Source organism: Alligator mississippiensis, chromosome 4 (genome assembly GCF_030867095.1).
Source record: "Alligator mississippiensis isolate rAllMis1 chromosome 4, rAllMis1, whole genome shotgun sequence".
NCBI classification, from domain to species: Eukaryota; Metazoa; Chordata; order Crocodylia; family Alligatoridae; genus Alligator; species Alligator mississippiensis.
The window spans coordinates 162530501-162549618 of record NC_081827.1 but is presented as its reverse complement, the minus strand read 5'-3'; the positions used below and the strand labels follow the sequence as shown (position 1 = coordinate 162549618).

The 19118-nt window shown below is 53.6% G+C and overlaps 4 protein-coding genes across 4 annotated transcripts; 1 reads left to right on the top strand and 3 right to left on the bottom strand.

The window, feature by feature from the left end:
* Positions 1-1236: 1236 nt before the first annotated feature.
* Positions 1237-1932, bottom strand: LOC132250082 (heat shock protein 30D-like). Its single transcript, XM_059726254.1, has one exon. It carries the CDS (start codon positions 1930-1932, stop codon positions 1237-1239), a length of 696 nt encoding a protein of 231 aa, XP_059582237.1.
* A 2515-nt stretch (positions 1933-4447) lies between these two features.
* Positions 4448-9375, bottom strand: LOC102558548 (heat shock protein beta-11). The gene is made up of 2 exons (XM_006264571.4): positions 7450-9375; positions 4448-5719 (listed from the first exon to the last, which is right to left on the bottom strand). Exon 2 carries the CDS (start codon positions 5413-5415, stop codon positions 4651-4653), a length of 765 nt encoding a protein of 254 aa, XP_006264633.2. The 5' UTR covers positions 5416-5719; positions 7450-9375; the 3' UTR covers positions 4448-4650.
* A 6090-nt stretch (positions 9376-15465) lies between these two features.
* Positions 15466-16161, bottom strand: LOC106739722 (heat shock protein 30D). The gene has a single exon (XM_014604675.1). The coding sequence runs from the start codon at positions 16159-16161 to the stop codon at positions 15466-15468; it is 696 nt and encodes a 231-aa protein (XP_014460161.1).
* A 1468-nt stretch (positions 16162-17629) lies between these two features.
* On the top strand, positions 17630-18325 carry LOC106739721 (heat shock protein 30D). The gene has a single exon (XM_014604674.1). The coding sequence runs from the start codon at positions 17630-17632 to the stop codon at positions 18323-18325; it is 696 nt and encodes a 231-aa protein (XP_014460160.1).
* Positions 18326-19118: the final 793 nt, after the last annotated feature.

Sequence of the window (19118 nt, the reverse complement as noted above, 5' to 3'; positions counted from 1 at the left end):
ACAGGCTCCTGGGTGTCAGGAATTTGTCGATCAGGAAGACATTGCTAGGGTGGGTGCTGACATCCCTCCCTTCTTCTCTCAACGATTGCCTTACAAACCATTTTGTATAGGACACCTCTTCTTAGGACCTCTCTTCACAAGTCCTGACTGTTACACTTTTACAACATGGTTCAATATCTCCCAGCCTTCAAAACTGTCTCCTCCAGAAGTCCAAATCCTAGGTCAGATTTAGTTTCCAAGACCGTAGGGACACTCACCTACAAATAGTAATCTAACATTGAAGGACCCAGACCTATGACATGTATACTAATGTGGTGTAAAGCGGTTATGTGCAGCAATGTAAATAACTCCTGTCTGCCGTCTGCCTGGCCTGAAGGTGAGAGGCAGAGATCAATGGCAGCTGCTGCCCTTGCAGGCCTGTGGGGTATTTCTGAGCAAGAACATCCGCTCCAGAATCAAGAATCCCAAGCAGGACCTGGATGTGCCCGGAGACAGTCTTGTGCATGGGCAAAAAGCATGTGTTTACTCCACCTTTCGTATCAACTGCCCTGCAGAAAAAAGAGACTGTTGGAGTATAAGCTGGAGTACACACAGTGTGCACCATTCCACAGCCTTGCCACAGTGGCAGGAGCACACCTGTTGGCCTTGGAAAAAAACAACTACACCAGGACAGATGGGGTCGGATGATCTCCTACACATTTTTTCTGAGGCAACAATACCCCAGAGAGGTTTATGCTGCCTATCTGCTCCTTCCTTATGGTGCTGTAAAGGTTGACTACACTGGCTTAAGACACGCGGTACGTCTGCACCAGATGTAATTCTATCCTTTCCATACTATGCTCTTCAATCAGTGATTTTTACACACAAAGCACTGACACTTTCCTCCTCCTCAACAATGAGCTGGGCAATTGGACAAGAAACAATTTCCATTGAATCCACAGACAACTGGCATGTGGGAAACAGGTTTATTTCCATCATGACACATAAGCAATACAGTCAGCCGAATAATTGTCACCTGGCAATAAAGTGGTACTGAAACCCAAAGCCCCATCCCTCTCCAGATTGGTGACATGTATAGCTTTCTCCAGAAACCAAGGTGGCTACAGACTCTGCACAGCCCCTAGTCACTGCAGTAGGAGGGACACCTAGGTATGATTGCGGGGCTGTGATGCACCACAGGCGTGCTGCAGTCTCTGGGCCAGGGCAGCAGGCTTGCCATCATTCCCTCGGCCTGGATCAGGTTTCCTGGCTACCACTCCCCACCTCCCTTCCCAGCGCCTTCTCCTCCTTGGCGGTAGTGTCTCCTTGTGTGGCTCCCTCTCCCGCCTGGATGCTGATGGGAGTGGCTTTCCCCTCTGCAGGCTGCAGGGCCAGGCACGGTGCCTCAATGCGGAGCTGTCCATCTGAGCACAGGGAGCAGGTCACAGCCTCCACGTCCAGGCCCGTGGACAGCAGCATTTCCCTGCGCAGCTCCAGGTACTCCTGGAAGCTGCCTCCATCTTCTCCAGCACTCTGCTTCTCACGCCTCCCTGTCACCGTCACCCTCCTGCCCTCCTGCCTCACTGTCAGCTCCTCCGGGGAGAAGCCGGCCACGTCCATGTGCAGCTCAAACTTCTTGTCCTGCCGACCCCCAGACTCCGGCTCCTGCTCTGTAGCCCCAGCCTGGGCCCCTCCATCCTGCCTCAGCTCCCCTTGGCCCGCAGGCTCCAACCACAGGAGCGGCTGGGCCTGGAAGACAGCACGGCTCAGCCTGTCCTTCGCCTCCACCTGCTGCTGCAGGTCACTCGCCATCTGTTCAAAGATGCTGGCTGGCGATGGCTGCAGGAGGCTGCTCATCCCCTTGCTGCTGCAGACACACATGGGCCACCAGCCTCGCGATGGCCACTGCCACACAGGGAGCAGCCGCACCAGGCGCCGGGAGTAGCGTGCCATGGCTCTGCTCCTGCCACGCACGCTGCCTTGCATTGCTCAGCTGAGCACTGCCTCTGCTGCCTGCTGGGCTGCCTTTTGTACCCGCGTGGCACTTCCAGGCACTTCCTGAACTTTCCTCCTCCTGCTCATATCTGGGCTGAGCCTGCCTCCTCCGGCCGTATCTGGCCTTGGTGGGAGGGCCCTGGCCCTGACTCGTGAATGATGGATCAGGCTGGCTATGTGGTAGGGCTGGGCTTTGCTGGAAGGTGCCTCACCCCTCTGGGTGCACAGTGTGGGGATGGGCTGCAGGGTGAATGGAGCAGTTCTGGCTGGGGCCACAGAGCAGGAGCCCAAGTCTAAGGGTTGGCAGGACAAGAAGTTTGATCTGCATCTGGACGTGCCTGGCTTCTCTCCAGAGGACCTGACAGTAAGGCAGGAGGGCAGGAAGGTGACAGTGATGGGGAGCCATGAGAAGCAGAGCCCTGGAGAGGATGGAGACAGCTTCTGGGAGTACCGGGAGATGCACAGGGAAATGCTCCTGACCGCAGGCCTAGACCTGGATGCCATTACCTGCTCTCTGTGCTTTGATGCACAACTCCACATTGAAGCAACACGCCTGGCTCTGCAGCCCGCAGAAGGAAAAGCCATTCCCAGCAGCATCCAGTGGGGAGAGGGAGCCACACAAACAGACCCTGCTGCCAAGGAGGAGAAGCTAGGAAGGGAGGTGGGAAGCAGCAGCTAGGAGTTCTGATCCAGCCAGAAGGGGTGATGGCAAGCACACTGCCCTCACCCAGAGTCTACAGCCATTTCTGGGGTGTATCCCTGCCCCAGTCCGGTTATCCCATCCAAGGACATCATACCTAGGAGTCCCTCCTGCAGCAGTGACCGGTTTAGTCTTGGCTATGTTGGACTCTGGACAGAACTCTTATACCTGTGCCCAACCTGGAGAGGAACGGGGCTTTTGGTTTCAATATTGCTATGTTGCCTGGTGACATATATCTTAGCCAGGTGATGGTGATCTTTCTGAATGTGTTGTTTGTGTGTAGTTGGTGGAAATAAACCCGCGTTTCCCACATTCCAGTTGGTAGTGAATTGATTAGAAACTTTTTTTTAAATTTCCAAACAGGGAACAGTGGAAGATGCAGTTGCAGTGACCTTTAAAACCTGTCCCCTGAGGCCTGAGCATCACCACACACTGTCTGGCAACCTCAGGCCCTGTATTTTGTCAGTCTATATTTGCATACACTTTCAAAGTAAATTTTCTAGCCTGGGAGCAACCCCTTCCAGCAACTGGGCCCAGGCCTCTGAGTCTGAGTCACACGAGTGATCCACTGGATTGCTGTGGAGCTACTCACTTGCTAAGGGTTTATCAGTTTAGGATGGGGTGGCCAACCTGCAGCATGTGTGCCTCAAGCAGCACAGGCAAACTCTGTGTGTGTCATGAAGCAGATGGAGCAAGGGACAGTCAGCATGTGGATAATCTCTTCTTAAGTCTCTTTGCTTAAAAAGCCCTTGCCCAGTGCCTCACACCCTACTCCCACCCTGCCCTTGTTATCACTGTCCTTTCAGAGCTTTTGTTGTAAAAAATCCCCTGGGTAGAAAACATGTTATCTAATGTCAACTCTAGAGATGCCATGGTTAAAAAGGAATCATGTTGCCTAGTCCCCTCTTCCTACCCTGCATTTGTTCCTTGGCTTTACAGCACAGCTCCCTATTTAGAGGAAGATGACAAAGTTGGTTGAGCTTAGGCCAGTCAGGGACAGGGGCTGGTTTATGAACAGCAGGCGCTTGAGGGGATTTCAGCAGCACAGGCTCTATAGTGCAGGCCCACTCTGCTTTCCCCAGGGAAGAGCTTTCCAAGCACCCAGAGCAGTTTGTTTGGCAACAGCAGGTAGAGGTGATGGGTGGCATTCAGCACCTGTGACAGATAGGGCCCCACAGTGTGCAGTGCTGCGCCCATCAGATGCACCCGCTGCTTGAAAACACTGCTCTGCAGCTTCTGTCACCGTGCTGCAAGTCAAGCTCTGCTCCCTCCTCAGTCTGGAGCTGTAAGGGCAAGCAATATGCCCTGTTTCCAAAGGACAGGCAGGAGGAACTGTATCCCGTGAAGTTAAAGGAGCAAGGATACTGAGGGGCTGGTAGCAGCACATTCCCTTCAACCTCTGTGCCTCAGATAAGCAGTTGCAGCCTGACTATGGGGCAGGGCTTTGGCCTGCTCCAGGAGAGCCCTGCATTCCCAGAGTATCTGCCTTTATCACTTCCCCCAAGCTCCCGCAGCACTCAGTGCTTCTCAGCACAGCACTGACATTGTTGCTTTTTACAGGCAGGAGTGGAGCCCTGCCAGTTGTGGGAGTTTGTCTGTAGTCACACAGGGAATTCATAGCACACTAAGGAATTGGATCAGGCTGCCCTGACTCCCAGCCCCGCATCCCAAAACCATGAGGCCATTCATCCTTCTTGGGAAAAGAAAAAAAAAAGAAGAGCACAGGGACAATCTGGGAGCCAGCGAGCTTGGCAAAGGCAGCAGCAACACATGGAAAAGACAAACCCATTTATTTCATATAAAAAGAAGTGATATAATACACATCTCATGGGCAGTTAGACAGTGCCTAGCACCCTCCCACCCGCATGGGGCCTGCATCAGTCTCCGATAACTCTCAGCTCTGATGCTGCTCCAAGAAACTGCTCTGTGCTCTCCCTGGCTCCGCCAGCATGACAGGTGTCAGCTCTCAGTCCCCGTTATGCCTTGGTTCTGCCATTGGCCCCCTCTTTGGAGCGCACTGCAGCTTCACACCCCACTGGGGTGATCTGGATGGGCACATTCCTTTCAGGAGTGGCTGTCAGTGCCTGGTGCGGTGCTTCAATGCGCAGCTGGCCCTCACTGGAGATGGAGCAGGTCACTTCATTGGGGTCCATGCCCTCGGGCACATCCCACTCCCGCTTGAACACCTCAAACTTGTAGGAGAAGGAGCCTTTACTGTCCTCACTTTGCATTTCCTTCTTGCCTGTCAGCAACACCTTCTTGCCCACCAGCTTCACTGTTAGCTCCTCAGGGGCAAAGCCCTTAATGTCCTGGGATATGGTGAAGCCCCTGTCTGTTCCCTGGGGCAGGGTCATGTTGGTGCTCTGCTCTTGTTCTTTGCTGGGGTTACTGCTCCCTTCACCTGCTAAGAGCTTCTGGACACCGCTCATAAAATCCTGGGTCCGCTCCATCTCCCATCGGACCTCCCGCTCCAGCTCAGCAAAGATGGTGCTGGGTTGAGGCCACAGCGTGAGTATGGGGCCCACCCAGGGAGCCAGGGTGCGGTAGGAAGGTGGCTGGAGGTGCAGGTGGCACAGCATCTCTGCTTCTGTGGCTGACTCAGAGCGCTGGGGCTGAGTCCTCTCTGATGGTCCTGGAGCTGCTCTGCTCAGCTGGTGGGAGCCAGTGGCCTTTATCCTCTTCCTGGCCAGGCCTGGGCCCATCCAGAATTCTCGGTCCCATTCATACCCTCGAGATGCCATCTTCTATTTTTAAGCAGCTGATGGCTTAAGGATTACTCATGTGCCAAAATAACAGCACCTGCTTCCTGAAGCAAGCATCACCGATCCAAATTGGGCAGCATAGTCACAGCCAGCCAGGGGCTTGGGTTACAGACCAAGCTGCTGTGGTCCAGCTGAGAGCAGAGCTCACAAAGGAAGGCGGGATGGGTGGGAGCACATCAGGGGGTTTGAGGTGTGGGTGTGACTCAGTAGCACAACCTCAAGTCTTCAGCTCTTCCAGATCAGACTTTACAGCACATTGCAGAATTAGGGACCATATGTTGTGCTGAGGATTTCGGTGTTATAAAAACAATGCACAAAGGGTTAATACATTAAGTAGATATATTAGCATGGCCCCATGGTGCAGGCCTCAAGAGCTGGCTTGTATACATCTATTATGTCTTCCTCCTTCCCCTCACTGCCTTTCTAGCACAGGCTACTCTTACTGCTGGATCTTCCAGCTGTGGCTAATGAACTGCTGCGTGGCACCAGGGCTTGTCCTGCTCCTGGCAGCAGCAGCACCAGGAGAGGAAGGGGCCTTCCCCCCCCACTGGAGTCCAGCTCTGCCCTGGGCAGAGGGAGGAGAGCAGGGAGCCCAGCTCAGAGACCACGCAGCCCTGGGCAGCCAGGAAGGCTCACACCTTCCCCCTCAGCCCTGCTGGGCAGGCTTAGGCAGCTGCTCCCGGGCTGGGGTTCAAGGGCATTATGCCAGCCCCACCTGCAGCAGCTGGCACAGGCACTTTTACACATGTTCCAGGGGTGGAGGGGCAGCGCTTTAATTAGAGTGGCTCTGACAGCTGCTCTAATTAAAGTGCCACAGTGTTTTATGTATCAGTGTCCCTGCACTTTAAAATGGTGGCGGGGGTGCTTGAACTATGGCTTGTTGGATGAGCTTTAGTTCAAGCACCTCTGCTGCTGTATTTAAGCATGGGGATGCAGATACACAAGATGCAGGAGGCTGCAGGAGCAGCTCCAAAATAAAGGAAAAGGTTTATTTATGTCAGTAGTTTAAAATGCCTTGCATTAAATATCGGTTATTGAATCAGCATTGGCCAATATGGTTGGTTAATAATCAGCTATCGGTATCAGCCAAAAAAACCTTTATCAAAGCACCCCTACTACCAACCCTCATCCCTTTGTTTTCCCCATGTCAGGTTAGGGTGTTTTAGGTGTCTTTGGACAATAGGCCTCCTTGTTGTGTGACAGGGAAGACTGTGTAGTTTCAGGAATAGGTTAGGCAAGGATTTGCATGGCATGGTCTGAATAGGAATGATACCACCTCAAGGACAGGGCTAGACTAGATGACCTCCAGAGGTCTCTTCCAGTCCTGCTCTTCTATGATTCAGTGTTTCTCTTCCCCCACACAGTGCTGGCCACCATCCAGACCTCTTTGCTCCCAACTAAGGACACAGATGTGTCAGCCTGTGTGGCTTCTTGCCCTCCCAACCACAGCCCTCCCCCACCACACTCCCCTCCATGCAACACCCAAGCAGCACAGAGCTGGACAACCTGCTAGGTAAATTAGACCATTTAATGCCACCCAGCAGGGATGCAGGCTATCAGTACAGAAATTATTTCCCATGAGTGAGGATCCAAAGCTCTGAGATTGAAGAGGTAGAGGAGAAATTGCAATAGCACTCCTGTCCGTTGTCAAGGCATCTCATCGGATACTCGGGGTTTGCAGAGCTTACAGCCAGCAATGTGGCAGGAACCAGGACAAGGGATGGATTAGAGCAGATGGGGCAGCTCAGGGGAGAAAGATGGCTCATAGTTCCCAGGCAGCAATGTTCCTGCCAGGGCTGGAAAAATCAGCAAAGCCTTGGACACGGCCTGCCCAGGCGCTAGGGCTATGGAGGAGCTAAGAGCCCCAAAGCAAAGTGTCCCATTGATCTCTGACAAGCACTAAGCACACCCAGGGTTTCTGATGATGACTCCTGCTGGTTCTGCACTGACACAGGGAGCCACTGCCCCTTTCAGCCTCCCCAACCCCGCACACTCCAGAACTCCAGCACTCACCTAGTGTAGTTCACCTTGTAGGTGGAGGCATCATCATTCTGCGAGTGCTGTCGAAATTGGGAGGGCATCTTCAGCTTCAAGGAGTTGAGGCACAGCAGGAACATCGTGGAGAGCTCATACATGGTCCGTTGCTCCTTGGGCGGCAGGTGGCTGAACTTGTACTGAACCAGCTTCAAGACTCCCTGGGGGGCAAGAGGGTCATCAGGGATGAATGAAGCTGCAGGATGCCTCGGCTGGAGGCACTACCACATCATGGTCAGTGCTAGGACGGCTTGGCACCATGTGCCTTGCAGCTGTGTAACAGGGTTGTTTGTGTAGTTTTAGGAAAAGTTTAGACAAGCACTTGTATAGGACATGATCGATGATCTTGCCTTGAGCAATGGGTGGAGCTAGACAACCTCCTGAGGCTCTGCTTTTCTATGGTCCTATGATGAGGGCTGTTGAGGGTGCGGAACATGTAGTTAATAGACCAGGAGGCAAAGAGATGGCAAATAGCTGCAATCACCTGTGGAAACTGGGGTACAGCTTTGCTCCAGGCAATAAATAGGTTGGGGCAGGGTGGGAATGAAGTAACATTATGCTGCAGAAGTCTGCCTACAGGTTGGCAGACCTGGCAACTATACCTGAAGAGAGAGAAACCCATAGGACTGCTGGTCGGGACTGAGAGGGGCCCAATAGTAAAACACAGGGCAGACAACTTGCATCCAATTATTGGATGTACCGTTATCATAGCCAGAGAGCTAAGGACAGAGATGAGCAGTGCAGAGCAGGGTGGAAGAAGAATGGACAAAGCTGCACACAGCAGGTGTGGAATCAGAAGCTGCCCATCTCCATGTATCTCCACCACATCCCTGTTTTCCAGGACAGACACCAATCCCAGGTGGTGCTTGCATGAGACATATGAGTATCCTAGAAATACATCCCCACTAACTGGCATGCTATTGCAACAAAACAGCCTAGTTTGCTTCTGAGGAGCCCAGGGACAGAGGTGCAGGTGAGAAGGTCCTGGGGGAAGCATCATTGAGTGGCAGGAAAGCTATTCTCATTTTACAGGGGTAGGAGGAAGGAAGAAGGAGTCTGAAAATCATAATGGAAAAAAATAGGCATGGGAAGGATTGGCAGCAGCAATCCCTGCCTGGGAGGCCCCCTGTGCAGACACAGTAGGAGATTGCTACAGCAGAGCAGGTTGTTGTGACAACCAAGGGCCAGCGCAGAGTACCTGAATTACCTGCTTGATGCTGGACTTTTTAAAGTGGGGGGTCCCAAGGGACCATTCCACCTCTGGACTGCTCATCTGCAGGAAGCACTTCCTCAGGAGCTGTGGGACACAAGGAAACTTACACCACTGATGGCAGAGCAATGGCAGGGGTTAGCTGGTTGCAGAAAGGGATTCCAGCAAGAGTGGGAGCAACAGGCCAGAGCTCCTGCTGGTATCAATGCTCCGTTGCCTCTAATGGAGCAGTGCCGAGCTACCCCAGCTGCAGATCTGGCCCGGTTCTTCCTTTGAAGATTATTCTCCCCACAGGCCTTGGTTCAGTCCTTCCATGCAGTTTCCAAAAAGCCACCTTGCTGCTGGGCTGGTTGAATGGGTTTACCCTAGGATTAGGTGAATCCTCCACTGGACCTGGACCCCAAAACAGATCTAGGAAGAGTCGACCTATTAAGACACCGTGTCCAGCAAAATCAGAACCCCAACAGCAAGTGGACACACAGACCCAAGTCTTGGCAAGAGGTTTGTCTAGCAGAACAATATCAAAGAGCCAGCATGTTGGAGGTTGGGAGCAGCCTAGGAAACTTTAGCAGCCTTGCATTAAATCAAGACCTTGTAGGAGGGAATTAGCCAAGCCCAGCACTGGGACAGAGTGTGGGGAGAGATCACCAGTACATGGGTTCTTAACAACCCAAAGGCATCCAACAAGGGGATAGCGGGGATGGGGGAACGGGGGATGGGGAAGCAGGGGGGAGAAGCCTGCTCCCAACCACCTTCTTTCCATATGTCTTAGAGGGACTATGACAGGGGAAGTCTTGAGGCCAGTCCCAAGGTCAGCCTGCCCACCTGCCTAGGGCAGTCTGCCCTGTCTCTCCTGCCACAACTTGTTTTATAAGAGAAGATGTAATAATGCAGGAGGCTGCCCATTTTATGCCCTCACGCCTATGGTATTATACATGGCTTCAGCCTTCCCTGTACCATATCCAATGCTTTGCAGATGGCATCCAAAATAAAAGCTCTGCCTCAGGTGTCCTCATGTATGCCTGGGCCTCCTGCCTGCTCACTACGGCCTCCACTACAGCTACTCTGCTCTACCATGTGTAGTCCTTCAGGCTCCATAAGGCCCTACTCTACACGGCTGCCGAATCCTACGATGCCCCCTCACTGGGACTACGGGGCCTTGCACCCCATGGGTCTCAGCTGTCTGCAGATGGGCATGTACTCCACTCATAGTCTAATGAGTGGACTCAGGTCTCAGGTGTCTGCAGGCAACCTGGACCCTTCTCCAGGCCCCACACTATGGGCCTGGGCCAGTGCGTCTGGGCCCCTGTGCTTTTGTCTCAAGGTGTGCTCCCCGCTGTCACTTGTGAATTTGTGCTAAAAGGGTCGGGACTACTACCGCGCTTATTGGTATCGGCCATACCCAGTTGTTAGCAATTTGGGTTTGGTCCGTGCTTGTTCCCCCGCTCCAGACGGGATATCTCATCAGAGTAATGGCCTCCTCCATGTCGAGTAATTCGCCTCCGTGATTTAATACGAGGCGCCCCACCCACATTACTGGGGTCTCCTCTGGGCTGATTTTTGTCTCCCTGATTAAATCTTGCATCTCCCCCCTTGTCCGGGTCCGGTAGACTGCAACTGTCTGGGTTACCTCACCCTCCACCGTTGTTTTGACTGTGGCAATTGGATTTACTTGGAAGGTGGGGGCACTCGCGGTGTCGGCCTTCTGGGGAAGACTGGGGTATACTGAGGGGATTTTGTATGGTGGCGGTGAGGGAGGTGGCGCTAGAGGGTTGGTGATTGATCCCTTTATTAACACCGTAGGGGGTGCCGAAGCATTATTCCCTACATTTCCCGGTGAGACGGTAGGGGGCGCTAGGGGGCCGGTGTTCTCCTCCCCTCCTGGGGTGATGTCACTTACCCCTCCCATCTTGTGAGCCGCGCCTTCCTTACCCGCAACGTCCGTTAGGTTTTTTCGCACCTTTTCTTCGCCAACCATATTTTTCTCCTCAGCGTCGCCGCCATTTTGAGACTTTAACCTTGCAAGTTTTGCATTCTTGTCGGCAACATCTTGGGCCAAGGCCTCACCAGCCTGGTTCGCTGCAAGTCTTAAGAGCTCAGTTATTGTTCTAAACATTATATTGATAACTTTTCCTTTTTTCCATTTTTCTCCTCCACATTTCCACTGGGAGGACTCTCGCCCCTTTTCCTCTAATTGTTCCCTGAGCTCCGTTAGGATTTCACTCTCTCTACTCTCCTCATGGAGAGTGGGGCAATTGAATCTGTCCGACGGTGTGGCATGGCCACTACTCTGTTTTACATATTTGATGCATCGCCCATATTCTCGTCTGGGGTCTTTATCTTTGTTGTCGGCGATTTCCTTCGATGTTATAAAAGGAATTACGTCTTGTGCTTTATCATAAGGTCGATACCTCACTGCTGGGCTCGGCATTAGGCAGGCAAATGCGGCCGGAGTTAGGTTCTCCACGGCCCATTCCTTCTTGCCCTTGGAGTTTGCAGCGGCAATTACAGAAAAGTACCCTTTAATTGGGCCCGTTATGGCTCGGTGGTACCGGGCATGATCTTGCAAATCAGTGGTACTCTCAACCAGGGGCCATCGACGGCCCCTCCAGGGGCAGTTTAACAACACATAATCAACCCCGTCCTCCTCACTTTTTGAGGATCTTAAATTTTGGGCATTATTCCTCTCTCGCTCCTTCAGCGATCCCATCCTCGTTGCCATGTGGGCCACGATTCCCGGATAGTGCTTGGGAAACGGCCGCGGTTGCGTGTCGAGTGGGGCACTGGGTAGTAACACCAACCCAGACATGCTCGGGGATGCCAGGTGTAAGAGAGAGGGAGAAAGAGCGCGATACTGAGACAAATAGTATGTGAGGAAAATTTATAAGTTTACTTTCAAGCCAACCAGATGATTAACGAGTTGCAGTAACTTGATGAATACAGGAACTAATTACAAGGACTATTTACAGTAGCAGGTGGACACAGACGATGTGGTGCGGGTAGAAAAACGAACAAATGATGGGTAGCGGCGAGTGACAAGTAAGGTGTAGTCGTGAAGGTTGACTGCAGCCGAAAGTAATAACAATACAAGTATGGTGCCTAGCTGGGCAACACACAGGGTGTTCTGGATTGCGTGTGGTCTAACTATAAGCTGTAGCAGCCTATGCTAGAAATCTAGCTAGAAGCCTAGGGGTCTGCCCACACGGCAAGACAGGTGATCAGGCTGTCTTTTAGATCTGATCCCAAGGACCGGAGTCTGGGAGTGTCTGGGGACCCACGCCGAGGCGCACAGTCCCATTTATAGACTCCCTAGCCAATCAGGGTCCCCCCTTGATGGAACACTCTGGAGGCCTCATCATGCTGGTCCGGCCAGTCACGCTCTAGGGGTAACTCCTGACTGGTTAGGCTATAAGCGATCACGCACTGTCCGCATGATGGTGCATATTAAGGTCACATTCCTCCGCCACTGCATCACTGAATGTCACTCACAGGTAGCCATGTCACTTAATGTCTCAAACAACAGTCTGGTGGAGTCACACCCACTAGCCTTTTCCCTTCATGGGGTAACCCACCAGGCAGCGGGGACTGAGGCTTTCTGGTGCCCCATACTCACCCTTCACTGGGGAGGTGCAGGTATGGCATTTCCTGGAGACTGCCCTGCCACAAGCAGCCATACCACACCATCCAGCCCCAGCAGGGTGTAGTTTTGGGTCATGACCCAGGACAAAGAACTTCCTGCCATCTCTATAGTTCCTGCCCTGTACCTCCAAGGATGTTATGTGAGCTGCAGCTCCAGGCAGGTGATGTTCCCCCTTCAGCTGCTTGCAGCAAACTGCTGGCCCTGCTACTCAGGGCCTGCTCTTACATTAGGCAGCTGGTCCCATTTCCCAATCAGGTGGCCTCCTGCTGGCCATGTGACTCCTGATTGGGAGTGCAGCCACCTGCAGGCTGCTCTGCTGCCTATTCTGGCCCCGAAAGTGGCAGGCACTAAAGATGCCCTGGCACAGGAACCAACGTCCTGCTATGGAAGAGCTAAAAACTGCCACTGAATTGAGGGAAACAACCATGCAGCCCAGCTGGCCATCAGCCCTAGCACCAGCCTGCACATCACTCTGGCAACAGAGCAGGGAGCCCAGGGCACTCTTGGTGCTGCTGTGCCAAGCAACACACCTTGAATAGGTGGAAGTACGCTAGCTTGGTGTCAATTTCCTCCTCTTTTTGGACCAACATGAGGAGGTTTTCCATGTCCACCACCATTCCCTGACACAACACAGATCTGACACCCGGCTCTGTCATGGGAAATGCAGGGGAAGCAGGACAGCCCATATCCTGCTTATATAAAATGTTGTCAACACACACTCAAGAGGCCACAGACAGAGGGATGGATAGGAGCACCGCCAGCACAGTGCTTGAACACAGCAGCCTGTTAAAGGTGATTTGCCCTGTTGAGGGCAGTCATTACTCTCAGCCATGAAACAATTGCACGGGTATATTTCCATCATCCAAGGAACAAGCGAAAGCCGAGAGCTGGCAATTTCTGAGGGAGGCCTTGGGTGTCACAGGGGCTGCCTTGAGTCTAAAGAAGGGTTGGTATGGAGTCTAAACAGAACCAGCACTCTAACCCAGTGGTGCCCGAGCTTTTGCTCCAGTGGACAGGTGAGTAGCAAAGGGTGGGTCCACAAGACAGATCCAGTCCATGGGCCCACATTGTGACTGTGGCCCCACATTGAATGGAGCTTGCTGCCCCAGCCCTGCACGTGCCAACCGTAGTCCATTCCCCACTACCAGTCCTGCCCAAGCCAGATTGGATCCCAGTGCCCTAGCTGCAGACCTGCACAAGCCAGATCAAGCCCACTGCCCTGCCCTAGCCCTGCACATGCCAGCAGAATCCAATGTGCAAGGCCATGTCATCTGGCCGGAGGGACTTGGAAATTTGTCTGCAGGGGATTGATGGATGTGTGAATTGCCAAAGCTCCCACTGCCTTACACCCACTCGCGGATAAAGTTTTGGACCCTTAAGGGTTTCATAGACCCATTCTGGGCTGCAGGCCAGGGGTTGAGTGCCCCTGCTCTAACGCAACACCATCTTGGCCCCCAACTAATGGACCACGAGAGGTGCCCCCAGCTGAGATTTTTAGAAGGGCACATTCTTTCTATTGGACTCTGTTTTGGACGCTAGAGTCCAAAACAGAAAGTCCATATGAAAAAAATTGCTAGGGTGGGTGCTGGTATCCCTTTGTCCATCTCTCAATGGTTGCCTTACAACTGCTTTTTGTAGTTAAAGGGAAGTTTTCTGGCACAGGCACTCTAGGCCTGTACAGGACACCTCTTCTTAGGACCTCTCCTCATGAGTCCCGGTTCTTACACTTTTACAGTATAGTCTAATATCTTCCAGCCTTCACAACTGTCTTCTCCAGAAGTCCAGGCCATAGGTCAGATGTAGTTCCCAAGACTGTAGGGACACTCTCACCTACAGAATAGTAGTCTAACATTGTAAGGACCCAGACCTGTGACACATGTATACCCGTGTAATGTACAGCAGTTATGTGGAGCAATCTAAATTACACTAGGAAAAAAAGCAGGTTGGCAAAGAGTATATCTAGTAGGCCTGTGCAAGCAGGCAGCTATTCGATCTGGTGTCCTATACAGGCCTGAGAGTGCCTGTGCCAGAAAACTTCCCTTTAACTACAAAAAGCAGTTGTAAGGCAACCATTGAGAGATGAACAGAGGGATACCGGCATCCACCCCGGCGATCTCTTCCAGATGGACACACTTTCTGACACCCTGCATGTTCCCTGCTTTCCACTGTCGTCAGCTCTTAAGATGTTGCCAGACCTCACATTGACACAAATCAGACTCCCAGGTGCCAAATCAGACAAAAACCAACAAAGCTATAGATATTTCATTGATTCCCCCATTATACCCTACGGCCAGATCTCTGAAGTGGTTCCGAAGCTTTTCCAAAGGGGTTCAGAAGATCCGAACTGCTTTGGAAAGCCTAAAGAAGCCACCGTTTTGATCCGGACATGGTGCTTCGGAAGCTGAAGTGTCCGAAGCCTCTCCAGATCTGAAGCACGGTCTGAAGCCTCGCACAGCCCTAATATCTAGGAGTGTACACAGTGTGCACCATCCCAGAGCCTTGCCACAGTGGCAGGAGTGCACCTGTCGGTCTAGGAAAAAAACAACTACACCAGGAGACATGTAGACAGAGGATCTCCTACATATTTTTCCTGGGGCAGCAATACCCCAGAGTGGTTTATGCTGCCATTCTGCTCCTTCCTTATACTACTGTAAAGGTTGACTACACTGGCTTAAGACACACTGTACATCCACACCAGATGTAATTCTATCTTTTCCATACTATGCCCTTCAATCAGTGATTTTTACACACAAAAAACTGATACTTCCCCCTCTTCAATGCTGAGCTGGGCAATCGGACAAGAAACAGTTTCCATTAAATCCACGGACAACTGCCATGTGGGAAACAGGTTTATTTCCATCATTACACATAAACAATACAGACAGCCAATTAAATGTCATCTGGCAATCAATTGGTACTGAAACCCAAAGCCCCATCCCCTCCAGGTTCGTGACAGGTATGAAAGATCTGTCCAGAGACAAACATGGCTACAGACTCAGCACAGCCCCCAGTCACTGCGCCAGGAGGGACACTAGGGCAGATGTACTTGGAAGGGATTGCAGGATTCAGAGCGCTGATGTACCCTGGCAACAGCTGCAGTCTCTGGGCCAGGGCAGTGGGCTCACTGTTACCCCCTCTGGCTGGGTCAGGTCTCCTGGCTGCCACTTTCCTCCTCCCTTCCCAGATCCTTCTCCTCCTTGGCAGCAGTGTCTCCTTGTGTGGCTCCCTCTCCCGCCTGGACGCTGATGGGAATGGCTTTCCCCTCTGCGGGCTGCAGGGCCAGGTGCGGTGCCTCAATGCGGAGCTGTCCATCTGAGCACAGGGAGCAGGTCACAGCCTCCACGTCCAGGCCCGCGGGCAGCAGCATTTCCCTGCGCAGCTCCCAGTACTCCACGAAACTGTCTCCATCCTCTCCAGGGCTTTGTTTCTCACGCCTCCCTGTCACTGTCACCTTCCTGCCCTCCTGCCTCACTGTCAGCTCCTCCGGCGAGAAGCCAGCCACGTCCATGCGCAGCTCAAACTTCTTGTCCTGCCGACCCCCAGACTCTGGCTCCTGCTCTGTGGCCCCAGCCTGGGCCGCTCCATCTCGCCTCGGCTCCCCTTGGCCCACAGGCTCCAACCACAGGAGCGGCTGGGCCTGGAAGACAGCACGGCTCAGCTTGTCCATCGCCTCCACCTGCCACTGCAGGTCACTTGCCATCTGCTCAAAGATGCTGGCTGGCAATGGCTGCAGGAGGCTGCTCATCCCCTCGCTGCTGCAGACACACATGGGCCACCAGCCTCGCGATGGCCACTGCCGCACAGGGAGCAGCCGCACCAGGTGCCGGGCGTAGCGTGCCATGGCTCTGCTCCTGCCACACACACTGCCTTGCCTTGCTCAGCTGAGCACTGCCTCTGCTGCCTGCCGGGCTGCCTTTTGTACCCGTGTGGCGCTTCCAGGCACTTCCTGAACTTTCCTCCTCCTGCCCATATCTGGGCTGAGCCCGCCTCCTCCGGCTGCATCTGGCCTTGGTGGGAGGGCCCTGGCCCTGACTCATGAATGATGGATCAGGGCAGCGGAGCCTGGGACTTGTGGCACTGTGTAGCAGGGCTGGCTGCGTGCTCGGGGCTGGGCGTTGCTGGAAGGTGCCTGACCCCTCTGGGTGCACAGTGCGGGGACGGGCTGCAGGGCTGTGTACCTGCTCCTCCTGTTGCAAACATGGCTTTTACATGAGCCCCGTTGTCCAGGATTGCAGAGAAACGCTCTAGGAGCCTCCAGAGAAATCCAGCTGACTCAGTGCCTTTCCAGCAACTCACAGTCATGGGACCAGCTTGGCAGAAGGCTGGTGTGTGAAGTCAGCCAATCTCCAGGGAACAAGAAATGATCAGCATGCACGGGCAGGATGCACCCCCAGTGTCAGGAAAAAGCAACAGGCAGGAACTTCAGTCCACATCTCAGAGCCTCCCAGAGACTCTGGTCCCAAAGTCTGTGATACTGCTCATGTCGGGGGAGAGGGGAAATGGGGAGGGGGTGACGCTGTTATTCATGGAAGACATATGCCATAGGTAACGGTTATTGTGCATCTGCAACTATGTGTGCACGCTCACTTCTACGTTTACACGATAGGGGGGCACATCTGGGTCTGAGTGCTGCAGCCGTGTGTGTGTATTTGAGTGTTTAGCTGTGCATAGTACATGTATAACGTTATGCCCCCAGGGTACTAAGAGTGTGCTTAAAACCTGGCACCCCTTGAACTTTTGTACAATCCTCTAGTGCTGGAGCTGAAAGACCCAGGTCTGTGAGCAGCTGTCTCACACTCCACGTGGCCCAGGCAGGGTGGGACAGGGCAATGCACCAAGATGAGCCTGGCAGACAGGATTATACACACAGATGTCAGCTCTCATCCCTCCAACAGTCCTGCACTTTAGCACAACTGAGATTTACCAGGAAAATCTCCCAAGCCCATGTGACAACGATGGCTAATCCAGGCAGCAGGGATCTCGCCCTGCAGCCCATCCCCACACTGTGCACCCAGAGGGGTCAGGCACCTTCCAGCAAAGCCCAGCCCCGAGCACACAGCCAGCCCTGCTACACAGTGCCACAAGTCCCAGGCTCCGCTGCCCTGATCCATCATTCATGAGTCAGGGCCAGGGCCCTCCCACCAAGGCCAGATGCAGCCGGAGGCGGGCTCAGCCCAGATATGAGCAGGAGGAGGAAAGTTCAGGAAGTGCCTGGAAGCGCCACGCGGGTACAAAAGGCAGCCCAGCAGGCAGCAGAGGCAGTGCTCAGCTGAGCAAGGCAAGGCAGTGTGTGTGGCAGGAGCAGAGCCATGGCACGCTACTCCCGGCGCCTGGTGCGGCTGCTCCCTGTGCGGCAGTGGCCGTCGCAAGGCTGGTGGCCCATGTGTGTCTGCAGCAGCAAGGGGATGAGCAGCCTCCTGCAGCCATCGCCAGCCAGCATCTTTGAGCAGATGGCGAGTGACCTGCAGTGGCAGGTGGAGGCGATGGACAGGCTGAGCCATGCTGTCTTCCACGCCCAGCCGCTCCTGTGGTTGGAGCCTGCGGGCCAAGGGGAGCCGAGGCGGGGTGGAGTGGCCCAGGCTGGGGCCACAGAGCCGCAGCCACAGCCTGGGGGTCGGCAGGACAAGAAGTTCGAGTTGCACATGGACGTGGCCGGCTTCTCATCGGAGGAGCTGACAGTGAGGCAGGAGGGCAGGAAGGTGACAGTGACAGGGAGGCGTGAGAAGCAAAGCCCTGGAGAGGATGGAGACAGCTTCGTGGAGTACTGGGAGCTGCGCAGGGAAATGCTGCTGCCTGCGGGCCTGGACATGGAGGCTGTGACCTGCTCCCTGTGCTCGGATGGACAGCTCCGCATTGAGGCACCGCGCCTGGCCCTGCAGCCCGCAGAGGGGAAAGCCATTCCCATCAGTGTCCAGGCAGGAGAGGGAGCCACACAAGGAGACACTGCTGCCAAGGAGGAGAAGGATCTGGGAAGGGAGGAGGAAAGAGGCAGTCAGGAGTCCTGACCCAGCCAGAGTGGGTGACAGCAAGCCCGCTGCCCTGGCCCAGAGACTGCAGCCATTTCTGGGGTGTATACCTGCCCCAGGCCTGTGATCCCATCCGAGTACATCATGCCTAGGAGTCCCTCCTGGAGCAGTGACCAACTGAGTCTTTCCCATGTTGAACTCTGGACATAACTCTTATAACTTGTGCCTAACCTGGAGAGGAACGGGGCTTTTGGTTTCAGTATTTCTTGACATTTATCTTGGCCAGGTGACAGTGATCTGAATGACTTGTTTGTGTGTCATTGGTGGAAATAAACCCGTGTTTCCTGTATTGTAGTTAGCAGTGGATTAACTGGATACTGTTTTTTTTTTCCCCCCAAACAAACAGGGAACAGTTGTGACTGTGGTCACTTTTGTTACTGGTCCCCTGAGGCCTGAGCATCGCCCACACTATCTGGGGACCTCGGGACCTGTATTTTGTCACTGTCTACGTTTGCATACACTTTCAAAGTAAAATTCTCTAGCCTGGGAGCGATCCCTTCCAGCAACAGGGCCCAGGCCTGTAAGTCTGAGTCATGTGAGTGGTCCACTGGATTGCAGTGGAGCTGCTCACTTGATAAGGATTGATCAGTTTAGGACAGGGGTGCCCAACCTTCCGCATGTGTGCCACCAGTGGCAGGGGCAGCCTCTGTGTGCATCATAAAGCAGATGGAGCAAGGGACAGTCAGCACTGTGCAGATAGGGCAAGAAGCAGAAACCAGAGCAGCAGATCAGGTATGGAGCAAGGGGCAGGGATCAGAAAGCAGAGTAACAA